Below are 24,486 nucleotides of genomic sequence, written 5' to 3' on the forward strand. Positions count from 1 at the left end.
CCTCACAGCCCACAGACGTATTACTACCATGCACAGACCAGGTTATGCCCGACAAGACTCTTGAATGGCCGGGCCGGGTCTGAAACTGGGGTTGTCTGATTTCAGAGCCCAGGTTCTGGGTTCGATCAGGCACACGTACTTAAGAGGGTGAAGCAACCCGCGGCTACTGGAGGAGGAAGTGGTGGGCGACAAGGCTGCGAACGCAGGCACCTAGTCGACTGCAGACTCGGGAAGGCTGTGGAGGCAGCAAACGCATGAGCTCCAAGAACTGTGGGTATATCCGTCCCAGCTCGGGGCGCTGAACGGGTCCTGCTGCAACCACGCGCTCATTAAGCCATATTCAAGGGGGTTCACAGGGACCTCCGGGTTTGCTTCCAGCCGCCCCGGCCGGCCCCTCCGTCACCCTCCACGGCCTCCGCGTGACAGACGCGGTGTCTTCCACCTTTCTGCGTCCTCCAGAATCCGGTAAACTGCGCCCTTGATCCATGCCACACCTTACGGAGAAAGCCGCAGCTGCCGCGACTTCCGCCGCCATTAACTCCCCACCGAACACCGAACCCAAGACGCAGCTTGAGAAAGACCTGCCTGCTCCGCATCCGTGACAGCGGAGCCCGAGCCAGGCCCTCGGGCGGGGCCCCGGCGCCTCTCCGTTTATGATTGGTGCGCACAGCTGCCATTCGCGGCCTCCTACGTTCCGTCCCGCCCCTTCCGCGCAGGCGGTCAGCTAAATGACGGGCGGGACCGGCGGAGACTTCCGGTTGGGGGAAGAAAGTTGGGGCGAAGGAGGGGCAGTGAAGGAGGAGGAAGAGGCAAGAGCTGGGCGGCGGCGGCGGCTGTAGGTTGTGCGGCGGCAGCTCTCCTCCGGACGGACGATGGACAGTCAGGGCAGGAAGGTGGTGGTGTGCGACAACGGCACCGGGGTAAGCGCCTGGACGGGAGGCCGCGGCGGCCACAGGCCCGGGCGGGGATGTTCAGGCGTCGCGAGGCCCTCGGCGCGGCACCTCTGGGCCCTCGCGGCTAAGGGGAACGGGGCGGCACTCCCCGCTCGTGCGGGTGCAGGGAGCGAGCGGGTGGGGCGCTGGTTTCTCCAGAACCTTCCCTCCCGGTAGCCCTGCGGGCCCGGGCGGTGGGCGAGCCCGGGGCGGGACGCCGGTCCCACCTGCTGCCCGCGGGGGCCGGCTTCGTGCACAGGGAGGGGTGGGGTTTGCAATTTGGCTCGAGTGCGGAAGGGGTTAGAGGCTGGGTTCGTGTACTGGGAGAGGGGCTGCAGCCCCAGGGTCGCGGGTGTGTAGAATGGAGAAACACCTAGAGGCCTTCCTCTTCCTGTCGAGTTGAAGATGCGGAACGCGAGGCAGGAAGTGGGCTCGCTGAAGAAAAGGGAAGTGCTGTCATTCAGCGGGCTACGGCCCTTTCTCAGTGTTGCTGCATTTTGTTGGTTTGCTTTGGTATTATCCCTCTTTTTTCTCGGAGCGAGGAGGCGGCTAGACCAACAGCACAGCGTTTGCTCTGTGTTCTCCACGCTGGTAGTTTGGCTCAGGTGCAGCCCTGCAGAGACCAGCGTGTTCCGTTGGATGACTTTGGGGGATCTAGGACCCGGCGAGCCCAAGTGTTAATCCCATTGACCTGGGGGAAGTTCACTCCCCGCCCCTATTTTCCTCTATTAGGTTCAGAATACAGATGATGGTAGTTTTCAAATACCGTAAAAACGTAAAGCACTGATTTAGAAACCATTTGAAAGTTGCTTTAAAAACGTTTAAAAGATGCATTTTGGGTACCAAAGCCGGCAAATGAGATGCTTACTTATTTTTATGAGTTCTGTAGTGATTGCCGAAACTATTTTTGTGTTGCAACATTTTGTGACTTTTCTCTCCTCCCTTCCGTAAATGCGACATATGACTTAAAATAGATTTTACTTGAACTTTAAAATACTTTGGAAATGGGGGAAAAAAAGAGCTGGTATGCATTGAGGTAACTGCCATTGCCTTGCATTGGATTTATTAGATTTTTTACAAGCAGTAATTATACTGGCTTTATCTGAGAATTTAGTACTACAGTAAGAATGTTATCATGGCATGTCCATAGAAAACACTTTAAAAAAGGAGGCAGATGCACTGCTATGGAGATGTGTCTAAAGACAGACTTGCTGTTAAATTACAGACAAGTTTATGATTCCACTTACGTGAGTGTTCTTCATTAAAAATACTTACCTGTCCACAAACTTCTGCCTGTGTGTGGAAGTTTTGGTGGGAGACAAAAGAAATGGTGCCTGTGAGACAAGGAATAAGGGAGTGAAGAAAGACAGGGAGAACTTCACAACCCTTCTGAATTACTGGGAAAATGTTTTCTTAAAGCATATGTTGCTAAACTATATTTAAACGAAGTCAACTATAAACATGTTATTTTTACAATTAATACTCAGTTAAAGATGCTTTTAGAAAAATATTAGCTTGATTTCCACTTTAATCTCAAGTACTAAGAAAATTCAAAGCTTTAAAAATTAAATTTAAAATAGTTTGTTTTGTGACTGTCAAATACTTTTAGAAACTCTATCCAGTAATATTTATATGGATTCCTCTGAGTGGCTCTAGATAAAGAATCCTTTATGTATTTATAGAATATGGGAGCTTTTGATGTTAGAATGGGAATGTTAGCCTTAGCTAATTTTTATGTTACTATTTTGTTTAGCTTACATTAAAAAGCTGATTGTGTATATTGTCAATTAGTCTTGTATCTAGTTCATAATTTTAAAATCTTGTTCCTGAAGACAAAAGATTAGTTATTGCACAAATGAAAAAAATATAGTTAATCCAAATAAAAACTGATGTGTTTGGTGTTATGCTTCTGATTAAAGTTTTGTTTAGTTTTTTTTTTTTTTATAGATATGATTGATTTCAAAGAAGTAACAGTTTTGATAAAATATGTCAGAGGTGCCTTTGGTAGCTTGTTCAGGCCACTGCCTGGGTTGCCTGTGTCTCACATCTTAGTGCCTTGGTTCAAGTCCTAGCTCTACTCCTGATACCAATTCCTGTTGGTACACACCCTGGGAGGCAGCAAGCTGGTGATGACCCAGGTAATTGGGTCCCTGCCATCCATGTTGGAGACCTGGATTGAGTTCCCAGCTCCTGGCTTCCATCCGGCTGAGACCCAGCTGTTGTGGGCATTTGGGAAGTGAACTAGCGAAGTTTTCTCTATCTGCCTTTCAAATATATAAACTTTTTTTTGCAAAGTGAATCATATAACAGGAATGCTGTGATGTTTCTGAAAATTTACACATCTGGAAACCTCTTAGATTTTGTGTGTGTGTGTGTGTGTTCACTACTTCTAGACATGAAGAGTTGCCTTGATTTTATTTAGGTATCTGAAGTTATAATTATTCTTCTAAAATTAAATGTTAAAGAAGATATGGAGGCCAGCGCTGTGGTATAGTGGGTAAAGCCGTCGCCTGCCGTGCTGGCATCCCATGTGGGCGCTCATTCGAGTCCCAGCTGCTCCACTTCTGACCCAGCTCTCTGCTATGACCTGGGAAAGCAGTAGAGGATGGCCCAAGTCCTTGGCCCCTGCACCTACATGGGAGACCTGGAAGAAGCTCCTGGCTTCGGATTGGCGCAGCTCCAGCTATTGCGGCCAACTGGGGAGTGAACCAGCAGATGGAAGACTCTCTCTCCCACTCTCTCACTCACTCTCTCTCACTCTCACTCTCACTCTCACTCTCTGCCTCTCCTTCTTTCTGTGTAACTTTGACTTTCAAATAAATATTTTTTTTTTAAAAAAGATGCTCACATTTCATTTTTAAAAATTTGTGGAAAGAGTTGTTACCGTAGTGTTTTTATTTGTTCCTTACACATTTTAGGGTTAAAAATTATAGGCCATTTGAGAAGTTGATGGGGTTTTGTTTTGTTTTTTAAGCCTTCTCACAGGCCCAAAACTGAATGCTCACATGTCAGATATAGGGCCTGCTCCATTTCTTCACTATCCTCCTAGCTAGGCCAGTACCTTATTAGGGTGGCCTAGTAGAGAAAACTCATCCACTTTCAATAATTAATGCATTTCATCCTCCTAACCACTCAGACCTACTGAAATAGAGCCACTGAAAGTGGCCAAATAGATGAAAATATGGAGATCTGTGAAGCCCTAGGGTTATGTCCTTTTCAAGAGTTGGACCCAGGCCCCTGGTGATGTCTCCTCTTACTGAACTCAGGCAATTTAATCAAATGTGAATTAGTTGACCAACAAACATGACTTCCCTAGCTAGTGCCTAGTGTTTCACTGGGACAGTGCTGGCTAAGATATCTTATAGTGCTAGAATAATTATATTTCTTTTATAATCCACATTTGTTGCTGGTTTTTATGTTTGAAGATTTGAATAGTATGCAATTAAATTAATACATCACTAGCATCAGATAAAATTAGTAAAATACAAATTTAATTAAGCCTAACTGGGGCTGAATAAATCCCAGTTTACTTTTTGAAGGGAAACAGTACTCACAGAGTAGATGTGGGAAGGCCCTTCATTTTTGCTTGCAAGAACATTATGCTGTTCATACTCTTACCGTTTGATGACTCAGTGGGAAGTAAGAGAGCCAGTTCAAACCACAGTGCTATGAAGAGGAAACTATATATGGTAAAATCTATTTCTTAAACACAGCCTTACTGTACACAATAGGAGAACTAAATCACCAAGTCTTAAAATGATTGGCATGAGGGAGGAACTTCAAGGATAAAATACCTAACGAGTCGTCTTAGGATATTTTCTTCATATTTATCACATTATGATGTATAGATTTTTTTAAGTATTGATTTCTTTTTGCAGGAAAGAGATGGTCTGTTGTAGACCATTGAACATGGATTATCTTTTATTATAACAATCAGTGCTTTTACATTTGAAATAATGTGAAATAGTGCAGTTTTTGCTGTTTCAATAAAAATATCTAGTACCTTGTAGGAATGCTATTGCTGGATTCTCTGACATCTTGTGCTTCCCATAAGCTGCTTAGGCAGAATAAATAGTTTATTTATATGTGTTTGATATCTTTAGTTTGAATTAAAAGCCAAATTTTCTTTTTTTTTTTTAAGATTCATTTATTTATTTGAAAGGCAGAGTGAGGGAGAGAGAGACAGATCTTCTGCCAACTGGTTTACTCCCTGAATGCCCACAATAGCTGGGGCTGGGCCAGGCTGAAGACAGAAGCCAGGAACTCCATCTGGTCTCCAGCATAGGTGACAAGGTCTCAAGGACTTTGACCATCTTCTACTGCTTTCCTAGGCACCTTAGCAGGGAGCAGAACTGGAAGCAAAGCAGCTGGGACTAACTAGTACTTGGATATGGGATGCCTGTGTCGCAAGTAGTGGATTAACCTGCTATGCCAGAATACCAGCCCCAAATTTTCATTTTTTCCATGAAGCAGTAGCCGTGAGTTCACAATTGTTACCATTTCAGGGATCTCAGTCTTCAACTTCAGAGGCACTTGGCAAATGTTATGTCACTTGAACTATAGTCAAACATGAATTTTAATGAACTGTCCATCTGAACAATTATAGTAAGAAAACATTGAGAGATGTGATTTTTTACTGCTTTGCTGTGTTGTATGTTGCCAGAGTATCTGACTGAGGGTAAAAGGACAGATGTAGCAACCTTAATGACCTCCTCCCTACACCAGGGTTTGACTGGGTCCTAGGCGCCTCCTCCAACCTTCAACTTCTATTAAGATGGCTCATTTCATAAAATCATAAGTTTACAGTTAGTATGCTGAAAATGGTCCATACAGACTTGCAGCTTCTCTGTTCATTCTATAAGTTTTAAAAAGATTTACTTATCTATTTGAAAGGAAGAATGACACAGACAGAGACAGAAAAAGATTGGGAGCTAGCCTCTGGTTCACTCCCAAATGCTTTTAACAGCCAGGTCTGGGCCAGGCCAAAGCCAGGAACTTTATCTGGATCTCCCAAATGGGTGTCAGGATCCCAAGTACTCAGATCATCATTTGCTGCCTTCTCATGTGGATTAGCAGGGAGCTGGATTAGAGGCAGAGCAGCTGGGACTCTGATATGGGGTGTGAGTGTCCCAAGTGGTATCTTAACCAACTGTGCCATGATACCTGCCCCTATAATTTTCTTTGAGAACATTTTATATCCATGTAAGTGAGCATTTTCAGACTGGTGAGTAGATGCTTTCAGCTTACCGGTGTCCATATCTGTTCATTGCTTTGCAGAAAATATAAAAATTTAATAGTTAATAGTATTTTCTGTTTTGTTTATATGGAAATTTGAGTATGTTTAGGATAATGATGAGAACATAGTCTGTGCTCTCCAATAGCATTTAAAATCAGATTGGTGAGTGGATTTTGATCTAAGGCCAAAAGAGAGTGATTCAGGAGGAAAAGTGATGAGAGGTTCGTGGGTTTTTGTTTTGTTTGAAAATGCTATAAAAAATATATTAAATATTAACGTTTTCCTCTGGTAATTGCTCCTAGGTCACATTAATAAATTATTTGAGAAGACATTGTAGGAAAGTAAGCTAGTGCTTTTGAATCCTGTCTGTTTTAACATTTCTTTGGGGTGGAGAAATATATTCTGGTTCTGTATTCTAGTTCTCTTCAGATGAGGAGGTGGGTACAAGTTAGCAGGTTATCTGCATATGCCATTACAGCATATTAACTTTGCCTTGAAAAGTCGTGTGGGCAGAATTTTTACAATACTGTGCTTTTAGAAATAGGTAGCTGTACTTGAACAATGCCTTAGCCTTAATGGCTCTGTGGTAAACTGACTAAGTCTAGGTGATGAGGGTTTGGGCACAAACACATCTTAATAGTCTGTTTTATGTAGGTTCTACAAGTGTAAACATGAACTTAAAGGATCTGAATCCAGATTGTATTGGGAATAGGAAACTTCTTTGTTTCAGACAGATTTTAAGAAAAGCTTTAATCTCTTTAAATCATTACTTTGACATATTTGAAAAAGCTTTATTTATAAAAGACAAGTGAGATTCTGAATGGCAGAATGTTCTAGGCTATTTATAATTCAATGTGGTTCATTGATGCGGCTGTTTGGTACAGCAGTAAAGATGCTGCTTGAGATGCCCACATCCAATTTGAGCCTTCTGCTAATGCACAGCATCAGAGGTGACAGTAATGGCTCAAGTTGTTAAGTCCCTGCCACCCACATGGGAGACCTGGCTTCAGCCTGACCCAGCCCCAGCTATTACAGACATGTGAGGAATAAATCAGTAGATGGAAAATCTCTTCCTTTTAAGTAATTTTTTTTAAAAAATGAAAAAATAATGGGCTGGTGCCTGGCTTAGAAGCTTACGCCTCTGCCTGCAGTTTGGGTGCTGATTCAAGTCCCAGCTGCCCCACTTCTGATCCAGCTCCTTGCTAATGCACCTGGGAAAGCAGTGGAAGATGGCCTAAGTGCTTGGGCCCTTGACCCACGTAGGAGACCCGGCAAAAGTTCTTGGATCTTGGCTTTGGGTCAGCCCAGCTCCAGCTGTTGTGGCCATATGGGGAGTGAACCAGCAGATAGAAGAGCTCTCTCTGCCTCTGCCTCTCTGTAACTCTGCCCTTCAAATAAAAAATAAATCTTTAAAAAACTACCTTATACATGGAAAGCCAAGGCACTGTGGCAAAAAAAAAAAAAAAAAAAAAAAAAAATGACCTAAATGAAAGATCTCTGTGAGATCCCAGTTGAAAGAACGGGCCATCAAAGAAGGATGTACCTTTCTCTGAAGGGAGGAGAGAACTTCCACTTTGACTTGGCCTTGTCTAAATAAGATCGGAGTTGGTGAACTCAAGAGGCTTCCATAGCCTTGGCAGCTCATGACAAGAGTCTCGGGTGGTTACTGACCTTATAAATAAGGGTGTCAATTGTTAACGGGAGTCACTGTGCACCTACTCCCCATATAGGATCTCTGTCCTTAATGTGTTGTACTATGTGAATCAACGGTAAAACTACTACTCAGTGTGTACTTTGTGTGTCCCTGTGGGTGCAGTCTGTTGAAATCTTTACTTAGTATATGCTAAGTTGATCTTCTGTATATAAAGATAATTGAAAAGGAATCTTGATGAAGAATGGGATAGGAGAGGGAGTGGGAGATGGGATGGTTGTGGGTGGGAGGGAGGTTATGGGGGGAAAGCCACTATAATTCAAAAGTTGTACTTTGGAAATTTATATTTATTAAATAAAAGTTGAAAAAAACCTACCTTATAGTATAAATATTGTACTGTTTAGGGAATAGTGGCAAGGAAACTAGTGTGTGTGTGTGTGTGTGTATAATTTTTTTTTTTTTGACAGGCAGAGTGGACAGTGAGAGAGAGAGACAGAGAGAAAGGCCTTCCTTTGCCGTTGGTTCACCCTCCAATGGCCGCCGCAGCCGGCGCACCGCGCTGATCCGAAGGCAGGAGCCAGGTGCTTCTCCTGGTCTCCCATGGGGTGCAGGGCCCAAGGACTTGGGCCATCCTCCACTGCCCTCCCGGGCCACAGCAGAGAGCTGGCCTGGAAGAGGGGCAACCGGGACAGAATCCAGTGCCCCGACCGGGACTAGAACCCGGTGTGCCGGCGCCGCAAGGCAGAGGATTAGCCTAGTGAGCCACGGCACCAGCCTGGTGTGTATATTTTAGTACAGACACAATACCTTGCTTTCTAGTATATTTTTTTAAAGATTTATTTATTTATTTGAAAGGCAGAGCTACAGAGGCAGAAAGAGAAAGAGGTCTTCGATCCACTGGTTCATGCCCCAGATGGCCTCAATGGCTGGAGTTGGGCTGATTTGAAGCCAGGAGCCCGGAGCTTCTTCCTGGTCTCCCATGTGGGTTCAGGGGCCCAAGGACTTGGGCTATCTTCCACTGCTTTCCTAGGTCATAGCAGAGAACTGGATCTGAAGTAGAGCAGCCAGTACTTGAATTGGCGCCCATATGGAATGCTGGCACTGCAGGTCGTGCTTTACCCCTATGCCACAGCGCCAGCCCTCTAGAATTTTTGAACCATGGTTAGTTGGACCATGGATGCAGAATCCATGGATACAGAGGACTCATTGTGTTTTGTTGTTGTTGTTGTTGTTTTTGACAGGCAGAGTGGACAGTGAGAGAGAGACAGAGAGAAAGGTCTTCCTTTACTGTTGGTTCACCCTCCAATGGCCGCCGTGGCCCGCGCACCGCGCTGATCCGATGGCAGGAGCCAGGTGCTTCTCCTGGTCCCCAATGCCGGTGCAGGACCCAAGGACTTGGGCTATCCTCCACTGCACTCCCGGGCCACAGCAGAAGGCTGACCTGAAAGAGGGGCAACCAGGATAGAATCCAGCACCCCGACCAGGACTAGAACCCGGGGTGCCGGCGCCACAGGCGGAGGATTAGCCTATTGAGCCACGGCGCCGGCCTCACTGTGTTTTTAAAAGGCTTTTGTTGGCCGGCACCATGGCTCACTTGGCTAATCCTCTGCCTGCGGCGCCGGTACCCTGGGTTCTAGTCCCGGTTGCTTCTCTTCCATTCCAGCTCTCTGCTGTGTCCTGGGAAGGCAGTGGAGGATGGCCCAAATGCTTGGGCTCTGTACCCGCATGGGAGACCAGGAGGAAGCACCTGGCTCCAGGCTTTGGATCTGCGCAGCGCACCAGCCATAGCAGCCATTTAGGGGGTGAACCAACGGAAGGAAGACCTTTCTCTCTGTCTCTCACTCACTGTCTAACTCTGCCTGTCAAAAAATATATATGTATATCTTTATTTATTTTCATTTTATTTGAGAGACAAAGAGAGCTTCCATCTGTTAGTTCACTGCTCAAATACCCAGAGATGAACCAGGCCAAAGCCAAGAGCTGAGTGGTCAAGCCAGGTCTCCCAAATGGGTGGCAGGGATCCAGGTACTTAACAGTCAGCACCTGCTGCTTCCCAGAGTATGCATTAGCAGGAAGCAGAAATCAGATGTGGAGCCAAGACCCATTCTCAGGCACTCTGATGTGAGATGTAGGTGTCCCGAGTGGCAGCTTAACCACTGTGCTGAAGGCCCACACTGGGATTTTTTTTCTTAGTAGATGATGATGATGATGATGATGATGATGATTTGAAATGCAGAGACACAAAGATAGATCCTACACCTACTGGTTTATTCCCCAAATGACTTCAACAACCATAATTAGTCCAGACTGGAGCCAGGACCTGGGAGGTCAAATAAGTCTCCCATGTGGGCAACAGTGACCCAACTGCTTGACTCTTCACCACTGCTTCCCATGGTGCTTAGCAGCAGGAAGCTGTAATCAGAAGTGGAGCCAAGGGGCCAGCGCTGTGGCGTAGCGGGTAAGGCCACCGCCTGCAGTGCCTGCATCCCATATGGGCACTGGTTCTAGTCCCAGCTGTTCACTTCGAGCCAGCTCTCCGCTATGGCCTGGGAAGGCAGTGGAAGATGGCCCAAGTCCTTGGGCCCCTGCACCTGTGTGGGAGATCTGGAAGAAACTCCAGGCTCCTAGCTTCAGACTGGTGCAGCTCTGGCCATTGCTGCCATCTGGGGAGTGAACCAGCGGATGGAAGACCTCTGTGCCTCTGCATCTCTGTAATTCTTTCAAATGAATAAAAAAAAAAAAAAAGTGGAGTGAATTCAGGCATTCCAGTGTGGGATGCATATGTCCCAAGCAGTGTCTTTTTTTCTTTTTTTTAAAGGTTTATTTTATTTATTTGAAAGAGTTACAGAGAGAGAGAGGGAGAGAGGTCTTCCATCCACTGGTTCACTCCCCAGATGGCCGCAATGGCCGGGGCTGCGCCGATCCGAAGCCAGGAGTCAGGAGCTTCCTCTGGGTCTCCCACGTGGGTGCAGGGGTCCAAGGACCTGGGCCATCCTCCACTGCTTTCCCAGGCCGTATCAGAGAGCTGGATTGGAAGAGGAGCAGCCGGGACACGAACCGGTGCCCATATGGGATGCCGGTGCTTCAGGCCAGGGTTTTAACCCACTTCATCACAGTGCTGGCCCCAAGCAGTGTCTTAACAGTGTCAAACATGGCTGGCGCCGCGGCTCACTAGGCTAATCCTCCGCCTTGCGGCGCCGGCACACCGGGTTCTGGTCCCGATCGGGGCACCAATCCTGTCCCGGTTGCCCCTCTTCCAGGCCAGCTTTCTGTTGTGGCCAGGGAGTGCAGTGGAGGATGGCCCAAGTCCTTGGGCCCTGCACCCCATGGGAGACCAGGAGAAGCACCTGGCTCCTGCCATCGGATCAGCGCGGTGCGCCGGCCGCAGCGCGCCTACTGCGGCGGCCATTGGAGGGTGAACCAACGGCAAAAGGAAGACCTTTCTCTCTGTCTCTCACTGTCCACTCTGCCTGTCAAAAATAAAAATAAAAAAAATTAAAAAAAAACAGTGTCAAACACCTGCCCCGCATTTGTATTTTAAAATAATTGAATATTTTAATATTTACCAGTTATTTAATGTATATCTGCAATGTGCCAGACACTGTTCTAGGCACTTGGAATTTATTAATAAACACAAAGATTCTTTACCGTGTAGCTTACACTGAATAAAGACTTAAGGGGGATTGATTATCAACTTGTTTTCTAATACAGATTCCCCCATCCACCTTGAAGTTTTCGGTTGTTTCTTCCATGTAATATTTGATTTTTTTTGAAGATTTATTTATTTTTATTTGGAAGGCAGAGGAAGGGGTAGAGGTAGGGAGAACGAGGTCTTCCATCCACTGGTTCACTCCCCAGATGGCTATAATGGCCAGAGTTGCGCCAATCTGAAGCCAGAAGCCAGGAATTTTTCTGGATCTCCCATGCAGGTGCAGGGGCCCAAGGACTTGGGCCATCTTCCACTGCTTTCCCAGGCTGTAGCAGAGAGCTGGATTGGAAGTGGAGCAGGCAAGACTCGAACTAGCACCCATATGAGATGCCAGCACTGCAGTGGGCGACTGTCTTTACCTGCTATGCCACAGCACCAGCCCTCAATATTTGATCTTTTTTTTTTTTTTTAAACATTTATTTCTTTATTTGAAAGGCAGAGTACAAAGAGGCAGAGAGGTCTTCCATCTGCTGGTTCACTCCCCAGATGGCCACAATGGCACCAATCTGAAGCCAGGAGCTTGGAGCTTCTTTCAGTTCTCCCATGCAGGACTTGGGCCACTTTTCACTGCTTTTCCAAACTATAGCAGAGAGCTGGATTGGAAGTGGAGGAGCCAGGACTCAAACCGGCGCCCATATGGAAGTCGCCACTGCAGTTGGCGGCTTTACTCGCTACGCCACAATGCTGGCCCCTTGATGTTAAAAATAAACAGAGGAAAATGTGTGGTGCTGTGGGTTAAGTTGCCCTTGTTACACCTGCATCCTTCAGAGTGCCAGTTTGAGTCCTGGCTCCTTTGCTTTTGATTCAGCTTTCTGCTAATGCTCTTGGGAAGGCGGCAGATGATAGTCCCTGCAACCAACCTGGGAGACCTGGATTGAGTGCCAGGCTCCTGGCTTCAGCCTGGCCCAGCCCTGGCCATTGCAGGCATTTCATGAGTTAACCAGTAGATGGGAGATTGTTCTGTCTCTGCCTGCCTCTTAATAAGTAAATAAATACATAAGTAAATAAATAAATAAATTTTTGTTTAAAGTAGGTTGCCTAAAATGCCTAATATTTATTTTCTTGTAATGCTAGTTCACATGTCACTTGTTTTTCCCATTTTGGAAAATAAGATTGCTTAAGTGCAGTTGCCCAAAATGAATGAAAGCCTGCTTTAGAACAGTTCTATTTATTTCCTGATATCTCTTTTTTAAAGTACTTAGCACATGTTGAATGAATTTGTTCTTTCCCCACATCTCGCTTGAGTGACCACTAGGCATCAAGCTCCAGCAAGTTCAGCTTAGCTCCTGCTCTTGTGTGGCTTTCCCACTTGGGGGGATTAGGCACTAAATAAACAGTTAATGGAAATAAACACCTCCAGTAGTAAGTACTGTGAAAGTAGATGATTTGGTAAGAGTGCTTTGGATCATTTGAAAGCACCAACAGTTTATAATGTTGGATAAGCACCAAGTGTTTATCAGATACTGTTTTTAAATGAATATAGTATATACCTTGACACTAACTCAGTTTTTTACTTTTTCCTTCCAGTTTGTGAAGTGTGGATATGCAGGCTCTAATTTTCCAGAACACATCTTCCCAGCTTTGGTTGGAAGACCTATTATCAGATCAACCACCAAAGTGGGAAACATTGAAATCAAGGTAATATTTTATTTATTTATTGACAAGTGACTGTCAAAACCTGTGAGCTGTTTGAATCAAGTGTTACTGAAAGTAATGCCATGAGAAGCAAAGGGGGAAGGCAGAATTTCCCATATTTTTCATTTATGTTAATACTTGAAGTTAAGTTAATCTGATTTTGTTTATGTGTGGCTTGGTGCCATTATTATGTGAAATAAAATACTTAAATTTTTTACATTGATGTGAAACACTGTATAAGTGACGTAATGTTCTATTATATATTTTTTAAAAAGACATCAGGCTGATATTTTTGTCTGTCAATTCCATGTATTTGTGGTTACATGTTAGCATCTCTTTGGGACCTTTGATTTTTTCTTTCCATGTTTTCATGGCTTGATCCCCTGACTTTATATAACTAGTCAAGAAAACACAGGGTATAAATCTCATTGGTTCTACAATGTGCTGGAGAAAACCGTGCTAGTCTTTATTTTGCCTTGCATTGTTTTTCTTACCATAAGGAGAAAGAAAGGAAAGGTGTTATTGCTTGCTCATTGTACATAACTTCAGAGACTCTACATTAAGGGTGATATGTTTTCCCCCTGTATTGAAGAGATCAGAAATTACATTATTTTAGAAGAAAGAAAAATAGAACATTAAAAAAGGCAGTGGTCACCAATTGACTTTCAGTTCATCTGGTCTGGGGATCAAGTTATACAGAATGCAGTAGATTTAAAGGCTGTAGCAGTGGCTTACTTGTGAATAAGCTGGCATTGCTGGTCCTGCCTGGACAGTCTTTTCCAGCACTTCGGTGAGCTATTAGGTTATATGTCATTTGAAATGTGAGTTAGGGTGTACCTCTTAGGTTCAGCTAAGAGATCTAGGAGGGTGGTGAGAGGAGTAGAGATTTGCCACGTGGTAGCTCTGCAGTAGGGACTAGAGAATTGAGTTACACAATGGAAGAGCAGTACCTACTGAAAATTAGATACTGTGTTAATTTCTTAAAGATTTAAGATAGTGACTGTGGCCTCTGTTATGTTACCAAAAAATTGAGATACTCAATATAATGTTTTTTATTAGGGTCCTGTCTTTTAGGAAACTTATATGAGATTTCTTGCTCTCTTTGTGAACTCCTTTCATTCTGGTTGAATTCTATCTTAAATGAACTATGACTTGAAATTTAGTTAATAGCGATGATGAGAATTAACTACTGTTTAATGAAGTTGAAGGCAATACTTTTTATTCAGTGTGAAGCTTTTTTAAAGAATAGCTTTAAAAAAAAGATTTATTTATTTATTTGAAAGCACCATGGGGAGAAAGATCTTCCATCTACTAGTTCTCTCCCCAAATGGCTGCAACAGCCAAGTCTGGGCCAGGCCGAGGTCAGGAGCCTGGAACTTCATCCTGGTCTCCCACCTGAGTGGCAGGGACTCAAGTACTTGGGCTGTCTTCCACTGCCTTCTCCAGTGCATTATCAGGGAACTGGATTGGAAGTAGAGTAGCTGGGACTCAAACCCACACTGTTATCAGATGCCCGAGTCTTTAACTTGCTGTATCATAATGCTGGCCCAAAAGAATGCCTTTTTTTATTGCTTCATGGAAAGTGAGATTTTTGAGATGTAAAGATATGTCATGTTTAGCCATTTTTATTCTGCAGTAAATTTAAGCACAAATACACATCTCTTCATTCCCACCTTCTTGCTTTTATTTATTTACTTGAAAGACAGAGTTAGAGAGAGGGAGATAGAGAGGGATCTTCCATCCACTGGTTCGTTCACTCCCCAGTGGCTGCAACAGCCAAGGGCTGAGACAGGCTGAAGCTGGGAGTCTGGAACTCCTTCTGAGTCTCCCACATGGGTGCAGGGGCCCGAGTAGTTGGGCCGTTTTCTACTGCTTTCCGAGGTGAATTAGCAGGAAGCTACATCAGAAATGGAGTGGCCAGGACTTGAACCATGCTCATTTAGGATGCTGGAGCTGCAAGCTGCAGTTTAACCTGCTATGTGTGCCACAGTGCCGGCCCTCCACTTTCTTGCTTTTTAAGGCAAGTGATGGAAATCAAACCAGTTAATAATCTAATAAGGCTTTTTTGCCAAAGAATTTACCAGTAGCATTTGCTTGTGTGATTTGTTGTTCTGTGCCATAGACTCAGTTCTGTTCACTCTGCTCAGTCTTTCAAGCCTTTCAAATTAAGTTGTTCTTCAAGTAGAAAGCAGAACTTGACCTTTGAATCTAAGCTGAATACTAGAGTTTGGGAAACAACTCTGAACTATCTAACTCTCCACTGCTCATCTAGACTTTTGCTGTTCACGTTTATTTTCTTTTAAGTTCTTACAATCAGTAATAAATTAAAGAAACTTTACTTTTTAGAATTCGTGTGCTTAGTGGATTGACTTAATATTTTTTATGTCTTGTTAGCTAAAATGTGATGGTAAACTTAAAAAGTGGAAATTAAATTTAAATTAATGAGTTAAATTTTGTTCACGAGTAATAACTGTCCATGTTAATTTGGCCCTAATTATTAACTCCATAAAATACAGTAGTACTGCATCTGACCTCAACCTAATTTGTCTCTATTGCTTGTATGTTTAAAAATTTCAGTGAGGATTTTATTTAGGCCTTTTCTGACTCTTACTTCTACCTTCTCTCTCTTCACCTTTCTTGACCCGTTGAAGTAGAATAACAAAAAGATGGTAAGTGAGGTTACACACATGCTCTGTTTGTTTTCCACTTTTGCTTGATGGGACAGTAGTTGTTGTTTTGTGTCCCTTTAGTAATGGGGAGGGGGGGTAATTCCATAATTTAATTTTAAGTGCTTTGATTTTTAACCTTTTCCATTGCTTCGATTTGGTAGCAACTAATAAGTCGTATGCTTTTCTGATTGCATACAATGGACCAAACAAGAACTAATTACTAACATAGATTTGAATTGTTTTCCTTGTTTTTCTTGTAGATAAATGTTATAATTAAAATGGAATGTGGTGTGCATAATATTAGAAACCAAGTGGCATTTTGTAGGATATATGTGATCCAGAAAATTGGGGTCACACTTGTTACATTTGGATAAGTCCACTTTACTGACCAATGTTAAATTAAACATTGTCATTGTCTGTGTATATATATATATATATATTTGCATTCTTCGTGATATCATGTATGAACTGAATAAACTGAGTCAAATTAGGATATACAAATGAACCACAGATGGGAAAAGGAATAGAAGAATTATTTCCCATGTCATTCTTGCTAAGGAATATGTTTGACCACGTTATCTGAGGATAAATAACAAAAAGGTAAAGCACTTGTAAGGCTTTTTCGTGAATGATAGATTTTCTCCCAAGATAAATACTGTTGTGTGGTGTCTCTGCTTCCAGCCAGAAGCTTGCTGGGGTCATCCCAGACATTTGACTCTCTTATTACATTTTTCACTGATAATGTAAGTGCTTCTAAATAGCAGGTAGTTTCAAGTTCATTTTTGTTGTTTGTAAGCAGTTTTGACAAGAATATCAGACATTTCTAGTGGCAGGATGTATTTTACCTAGTAACAGTAACTGAAGTTTCCTTCTGAGTAAGCGAAAGCATTTAAAAGTGGAATTGCTGTATTTCTCTTACATAAGAGACTATGCATTTGTCATAAAGTACTAAGGAGATTAAGAAAAGGTTGAACTTGTAGAGAATAGTGTAGGCTTAATTTAACACAGTTCTTTTCATGGAATTTCCTTCAAGGGATATAAATGTGGTTTTAAATTTATTTGCTCTATTTTCTAATTAAAGGTGACAAACAAAATGATGGTGGGCAAATACAGTCTATACTGCCAGCTTTTAGTAGAGCATAAATGCCTTTGAAACAGTATCTCAGTTACTGCAGTTTTTCATTCTTTAGGTTATAGTTGATGGTTCAGATTTGAAGTCCAGTGCGAGGCACGTGATAACAACCCAAGGCCTGATCTGATTGTTATAACTTTGGTTCTGAGAGGTGTGGGCAAGTTAACCTGACTCTTAGCATTTTTGACTTTGAAAAGTTGAAGTGTTCTAGGGAAGATTTATATGTTCTAGGATTTTTAAATTAAAATTTCAGGTACAGATACGCAAAAAGTTTTGCACTTCCCGAATACTTATTTTCTTCTACTTTAAATGTCCCCTTTGTTCAGAGGGAACTAAGGACACTTGATGGCAGACAACATTCTTTTCAGTTAATCCTTTATAGTATGTGTGGTCCAAGAAGTAGATACACAAGGCTTTTATTTTGAAGTGGCATTGAGTCAGACATAAGCCCCTATTCTTTTGTGGAATTAAAAGTAAATGTTGAAATCAGATCACACTTAATCTAATTTGGTTGAAATAGTACTCATTACTTTAAACCATTTAATAGCTTACTTTGTGTAACACAAAGAAATAAAGGAGGAAAGAAGGTATAACAAATTGGGTATTAAATTAACATGTTACTATCTAAAAGTAGTATATGTACTTATAAGTATAGATTCTCCTAGCATTTTACTAAGCAGTATTTAGAATGTGCATTGATGTTGAAAAAATTTTACAGTAAAACCTATATACCTATCACCTCAATCCTGACATTTTTATATGTTGTGCTGATTTATCATGTTTCTGCTCATTTGTCTATCCATCAGTCCATCTTGGTTTTTTTTTTTTATGTATTTTAAAGTAAGTTGCAAATATCGGTTACCGTCTCTGAATAGTTCAGCGTATGTATGTCACTATCCAGAATTCACATGTATTTGTGAATTCACACGTTTTTAGTTTTCTGTTTTTTTCACAGAAGATTACAAACAGATGATATTTAAGACATTTGAATAATAAATTAGTAAATCAACTTTATAAGGAATTAGAGCATAAAGTTTTAGTGAACATTTCTAGAACCTACTTTAATTTTGGTTTTTCTTCGGGCTATTGCTTTCAGTGGATTTTCCGCAAATCTGATTGTTAATAGAGTCCTTACATAGGTTTTACCTCTGGTTTTTTTATTTAAAATTTTTTTATGTTTAAAACTCATGTTTTTCTAACCTCCGTTATAAGACATTTCATATTAATGTAGTCATTGCTTTTCTTCATTTCCCCATAATTTGAACTTAAAAGTACTGTAGCAAATAGTAGCCATTTCTGATGTTAGGATTTTTTTTTTAGAAATCGAATTTATCAGCACAGGTAGGAACTAATATTTAACATCTTGACTAGTTGGTTTTGAAATAAGTTTGAATTCTAGGACTTCAGTAGCTTTACTATACTTGCAAAGTTTGACTTTTCAAATGTGGGTCATCTTAAGTATGCTCTCATTGGAGGGAGACAAGACTTGTGAGTATTAAGCTTCATGTATGATGGCATTGTTTTCCAGTATCACATTTTAAGATTGAAAATGTTACTCATGAGATAATTTTAAACTTGTTTTTAATTTTTTGTTTCTCTGAAAATTCTCATTCATACTAGTGAGGCACATGTAGATAGAAGTTTGTGGAATTTACAGTTGATTAGTTCATATGTTCATTACTACAGAGAAATCGTCATCTTTTGCATCTTTCATTATGCTGTATAGTACTTACATTTATCATTCTGATCTTTAGTACAAAGAAATGTACTGCATGCATTGAGCGTTTTCTACAAGGTTTTTTTTCCCTGATGTGCTATTTCACATATCACAGGCCTTATTTTTTGAACATTTGAGCAAAAGAAACAGATGAAACCTCATACAAAACCCTTCAAAATATGAAAATGTGGGGTTTATTTGTGCTAATTATCTTCTTTTGGAAACATGTGTGTTAAAGGTAAGGTCAATTTATTGATTTAAACCACATTGTACATAAAGATTTATTACCCATGATTGAACTTTGCAAGATCTTGTTTTGGAAAGAAAAAAAATTTTTATTTGTGGAATAAAAAACTTTATATAAAAGTGTCAGAAAGATTAAAATTAATTATTCCAAAGTTTTCTGAAATTTCATGGGAATATACTTTTCTGAAGCTATTTTTGTGCGAAAATTTGAATGGTCTAAAGCTTTGCAATTGTAATTTTCTAGGATCTAATGGTTGGTGATGAGGCAAGTGAATTACGCTCAATGTTAGAAGTTAACTATCCTATGGAAAATGGCATAGTACGGAATTGGGATGACATGAAACATCTGTGGGACTATACATTTGGACCAGAGAAACTTAACATAGATACCAGAAATTGTAAAATCTTACTTACAGAACCTCCTATGAACCCAACCAAAAACAGAGAGAAGATTGTAGAGGTAAGTTTTTAGATGGGATATGCAAATGTGTTTCTTTGATGTAATAGTAAATAAAAAGTCTTACCTTTTGTCTTACCATTGTTGTCATAGGGGTGGTAAATCTTTTTTTCTGCCAAGGGCCATTCGGATATTTATAACATCATTTGTAGGCCATATAAAATTATCAACTTAAAAATTAGCCTGCTATAGGTTTGTTCAGTTTCAAGTCCCACCTGTAGTTGCCTTGTTAGGGCCAGGCAGACCAGATGTTCCCCACCCCTGTAAAGGAAACATACAATTTTTTTTCCCCTAGATCCTGTTTATTGAGCACTTGCTAGTCTAGTTACTGAGTACTATTGTGATGTTATTGGAGATGAGTAGTGGGGTTCTTGTCTTCAAGCAAGAATTCAGGCATGAGACAGAGAGCAGTGGATAGCAAAGTAGCAAGGTTTTATTGGAGTAGAGCGTGGAAAAGAGAGAGAGGGTGCCTAGTCACCCAGGCTGGGGAAAGCAAGGTTGCATGGTTCAATGGAGAGAATACACCTGGCAAGACAGACGGGCAGCTCAGCAGAGAGCTGAGTGCTGAGTGCGCAGACTGTATTCAGACTGCCGCTTACAAGGGAGAGGGTCCAGTTCTCCTGCCATTTTTCTTTACCCTCCAGGACAAAGAAAATTCCTCCCAAGGGTTTGCTACTCAGTGCTATCAGACTGGGGAGCCCACCTGGCAGGGGAGCTTCCTCTAGCATGCCTGCCTTGGAGGAAGGCTGTGAAGGTTTTATTGCTCCATGTTATCAGGCCAGGTAACCCATTTGGTGCTGAGGAGAGAGGAGTGTCCTGGGGGGCTTCCCGTGGGGAAAGGGTTGAGACCACCTAGAAAGTTATGGGGGCCTGGGCAGGACTTTGCCGTGTGAATATTGGGCTGCTTCCAAGGTGAGCTTTTGCAGATGCTATTGCTTTCCTCTCAGACCCCTCTCACACACATTTCTAACTTCTAATTTTTATTTTCTAACTTCCTACCTAACTGTGACACTCAAAAAGTTTCAGGTTTTGAAGCATTTCAGATTTTGGATTAAGAATTCTCAAATGATGGGGGCAGCGCTGTGGCGCAGCGTGTTAACACCTTGGCCTGAAGCGCTGGCATCCCATATGGGCGCAGGTTCTAGTCCCAGCTGCTCCTCTTCTGATCCAGCTCTCTGCTATGGCCTGGGAAAGCAGTAGAAGATGGCCCAAGTCCTTGGGCCCCTGCACCCACGTGGCTCCTGGGTTCAGATTGGCTCAGCTTCTGCTGTTGCCGGAGAAATTAAAAAAAAAAAAAAAAAAAAGAATTCTCAAATGGTAAAGTATCAAATATTCCAAAATGTGGAGAACTCCAAAAACTGAAGCATGTTGATCCTAAGCGTTTTGGGTAAAGGATATTCAACCCATATATGCTAGTCATTATTATTTTTTTTTTCAGAGATTTATTTATTTGAAAGTCAGAGTTACACAGAGAGAGAGGGAGAGGCAGAAAGAGAGAGAGAGGTCTTCTGTCCGCTGGTTCACTCCCCAGATGGCTGCAATGGCCAGAGTTGTGCCAATCTGAAGCCAGGAGTCAGGAGCTTCTTCCAGGTCTCCTATGTGGATGCCAGGGCCCAAAATCTTGGGCCATCTTCTACTGCTTTCCCAGGCCATAGCAGAGAGCTAGATCGAAAGTGGAGCAGCCGGGACACGAACCGGTGCCCATATGGGGTGCCAGCACTGCAGGCGGTGGCTTTACCCGCTATGCCACAGCATCTGCCCCAGCTAGACATTATTCTAAGCAGAGTATATTAGCCGACAAAATAAAATCCTGCTGACACAGAGTTTAGGGAGAAAGTGGGCCCCCCAAAATAGGCTAATTAATTAATACATTATTTGGCAGAGACAAATCTCCCATCCACCAGTTCACTCCCCTCAGTTGTTAGACTGGGGTGGACATGTGTTTGGTGAAGTGGTTAAGTTGCTGCTTGGAACACCTGCATCCCATACTGGAGTACTTGGTTTGAGCTGCAGTGCCACCATTACTACTACTGCTACTACATTTTTTAAGATTTATTTGTTTGAAAGAGTGGCAGTGAAAAAGAGAGATCTCCCATTTACTGAATAGCTCCCCAAATGCCCACAACAGCCAGGATCAAGACTGGGCCAGGCTGGAGACAGAACCTCCATTCTGGGCTCCTACACAGGTGGCAGGGACCCAAGTACATGTGCCTTTTTGCGTTGCCTTCTCAGGTGCATTAGCAGGAAAGTGGATCTGAAGCAGAGTAGTTGGGGTTCGAACTGCCACCCTTTGATCCAGCTTCCTGCTAATGTGCACTCTGGGAGTTAACAGGTGATGACTTAAGTACTTGACTCCCTGCCGTCCATGTGGGAGACCTGGATTGAGTTCTGGGCTCCTGGCTTTGGGCTCGTCCAGTCCTGGCTGTTAGTAGGCATTTGGGGGATAAACCAGTGAATGGAAGATCTCTGTCTGCCATTCAAAATTTTTAAATAAAAGTAAATTAAAATAACCTTTAGGCCAAATACCTACCCTGTTAAGTTAAATTGTTTGCTCAAAGGTAGTAGATGCTATAGGGGGAAAAATAGAGCTGGTTAAAGAGTGGAAGGTGGCAGTTGTATAGTGATTATAGTGATAGGCCTCTCAGAAAGTGTTGATTAAACAAAGATAGGGTAAGTAACAGAGCTAGCCAGATATTTAGGAGAAGAACATTCTGAGTAAATAGAGTAGCCAGAGTGAAGATCCTAAAGTGGAAACAAGGCTTGAATATTAGAGAATATACAAGGAAGACAGTATGCCTGGAGGGCATGACTGAGAGTATGCCTGAGGGTATGACGGCACAAGAAGATGAGAATGGGTCAGGAACATTAGGGCCTTGTATGCTCTTTCAGGAAACTGGGCTTTTATTCCATGTGAAATGAGAGATGAATACAAGGAAAGGAAATATTCAGATTTAGATTTCTCTGGCTGCCGTGTTGTGAGGATACCATAGGGAGGCAAAAGTGGAAGAGATGCCCATTTGGAGATTTTTTTTTTTTTTTCAATTATTTAGGCAAAAGATATGATGGTTAGGATTAGAGCTAGTAATAGTAGTAGAAGTAATGAGAAGTGACCAAATTGTGGGTCTGTTTTGAAGGTAGGGCCAAAGAATTTTCCAGTGCACTAAATATTGGTGGTAGTTGCACAGAGGGAAGAGGAGTCAGAGATGACTCAAAATGGAGGATGGAATTACCATCAGCTGGAGGAGGTGGAAAACAGGACAAGATTTGAATTCAGTTGTAGACAGTAAGTTTGAGATCATCATTAGAAGCCAAGCAGAAATGTCTCAGATGTAGGAAATCAAGAGAAAAGCCAAAGGGTTAGAGAGTCATCAGGGTATAGATGATGCTGTTCACCAAAGAAGAGAGCAGAGAGTGGTGAAAAGGCCAAGGACCCAAGAGATAATGAAGCCTGCAGAAGGAGATTGAAAAGCTCATGAGCTCAGCAGTGTCAGAGGAGAGAACGCGCAAGAGGGCTACATTCCTCAAGAGTTCAAATAAGACATTTTTCAGGGTTCTCTTTGATTTTATGATGTACAGGGTAGGAACTTTTCAGTAGCTTCTGAGTTATTAATGTATTTTGATTTGCTCTGTGAATATATTTAGGTGATGAATATTTTAGAGAGAGTTGAAAAGAATTTTTTTTTGTTTTTTATTTTTTCATTTGAGAGACAGCAAGAGAGAACTGTCCTGTCTGCTTGTTCACTCAAATATACAGAACAGCTGGGATCTGGAAACTCAACCCAGGGCTGGCGCTGTGGTGCAACAGGTAGAGCTGCTGCCTGGGGTGCTGGCATACTATATGAGTGCTGGGTCAAGTCTTGGCTGCTCCACTTTTGATCCAGCTCTCTGCTATGGCCTGGGAAAGCATTGGAAGATGGCCCAGGTGTTTGGGCTCCTGCACCTGTTTGGGAGACCTGGAAGAAGCTCCTGGCTACCAACTCTGATCAGCCCAGCTCTGGCCATTGCAGACATTGGCGTTGTGAATCAGTTGGAAGTGTCTCTCTCTCTCTCTCTCTGTAACTTTGCCTTCCAAATAAAATAAACCTTAAAAAAAAAAAAAAAAGAAACTCAATCCAGCTTTCCCATATGGGTGGCAGGATCCTAAGTAGTGTTTTAACCACTAGGACAAGGCCCACCCTTTTTTTTTATTTTTTTTTTTATTTTTGACAGGCAGAGTGGACAGTGAGAGACAGAGAGAAAGGTCTTCCTTTTGCCGTTGGTTCACCCTCTAATGGCCGCCGCGGTAGCGCGCTGCGGCTGGCGCACCGCGCTGTTCCGATGGCAGGAGCCAGGTGCTTCTCCTGGTCTCCCATGGGGTGCAGAGCCCAAGCACTTGGGCCATCCTCCACTGCACTCCCTGGCCACAGCAGAGAGCTGGCCTGGAAGAGGGGCAACCGGGACAGGATCGGTGCCCCGACCGGGACTAGAACCTGGTGTGCTGGCGCCGCAAGGCGGAGGATTAGCCTGTTGAGCCACGGCGCCGGCCTAAAACACCCTTTTTTTTTTTTTTTTTTAAAGATTTATTTGAGAGAGAGAGAGAGGTCTTCCATCCGAAGGTTCACTCCCCAGATGGCCCCAACGGCCAGAGCTACTCCAATCTGAAGCCAGGAGCTTCTTCCTGGTCTCCTACGCGGGTGCAGGGACCCAAGGACTTGGGTCATCTTCTGCTGCTTTCCCAGGCCATAGCAGAGAGCTGGATCAGAGGAGGAGCAGCCGGGACTAGAGCCGGCGCCCATATGGGATGCCGGCGCTTCAGGCCAGGGCTTTAACCTGCTGCGCCACAGCGCTGGCCCAAAGCCCACCCTTTTTAAAAGTCTGAATTAGGGGCTTGTGCTATGGCATAGCAGGTAAAGCTGTTGCTTGCAGTGCACTTGGGCCATCTTTTACTGCTTTTCCAGGCCATTAGCAGGGAGCTGGATTGGAAGCAGAGCAGCCAGGACTAGGGATGCCAGCACTATAAGCAGAGGCTTAACCTGCTATGCCATTTTGCCGGCCCTGAGAGAGATCTATCTGCTGGCTCACTACATAGATGGCCGCAATGACTAGAACTGAAGCCAAAGCCA

At 43.0% G+C, this 24,486-nt stretch overlaps 1 protein-coding gene across 1 annotated transcript in view; it reads left to right on the forward strand.

The window, feature by feature from the left end:
• Positions 1 to 746: 746 nt before the first annotated feature.
• The window catches only part of ACTR2 (actin related protein 2), a 53,577-nt gene continuing 29,837 nt past the window's right edge, over positions 747 to 24,486 (forward strand). The window contains exons 1-3 of the mRNA XM_062209551.1: positions 747 to 920; positions 13,056 to 13,166; positions 19,172 to 19,387. Coding sequence (XP_062065535.1) covers positions 873 to 920; positions 13,056 to 13,166; positions 19,172 to 19,387 — 375 coding nt within the window. The 5' untranslated portion in view covers positions 747 to 872. The remainder of the gene's footprint in view (positions 921 to 13,055; positions 13,167 to 19,171; positions 19,388 to 24,486) is intronic.

Source organism: Lepus europaeus, chromosome 13, assembly GCF_033115175.1.
Source record: "Lepus europaeus isolate LE1 chromosome 13, mLepTim1.pri, whole genome shotgun sequence".
NCBI classification, from domain to species: Eukaryota; Metazoa; Chordata; class Mammalia; order Lagomorpha; family Leporidae; genus Lepus; species Lepus europaeus.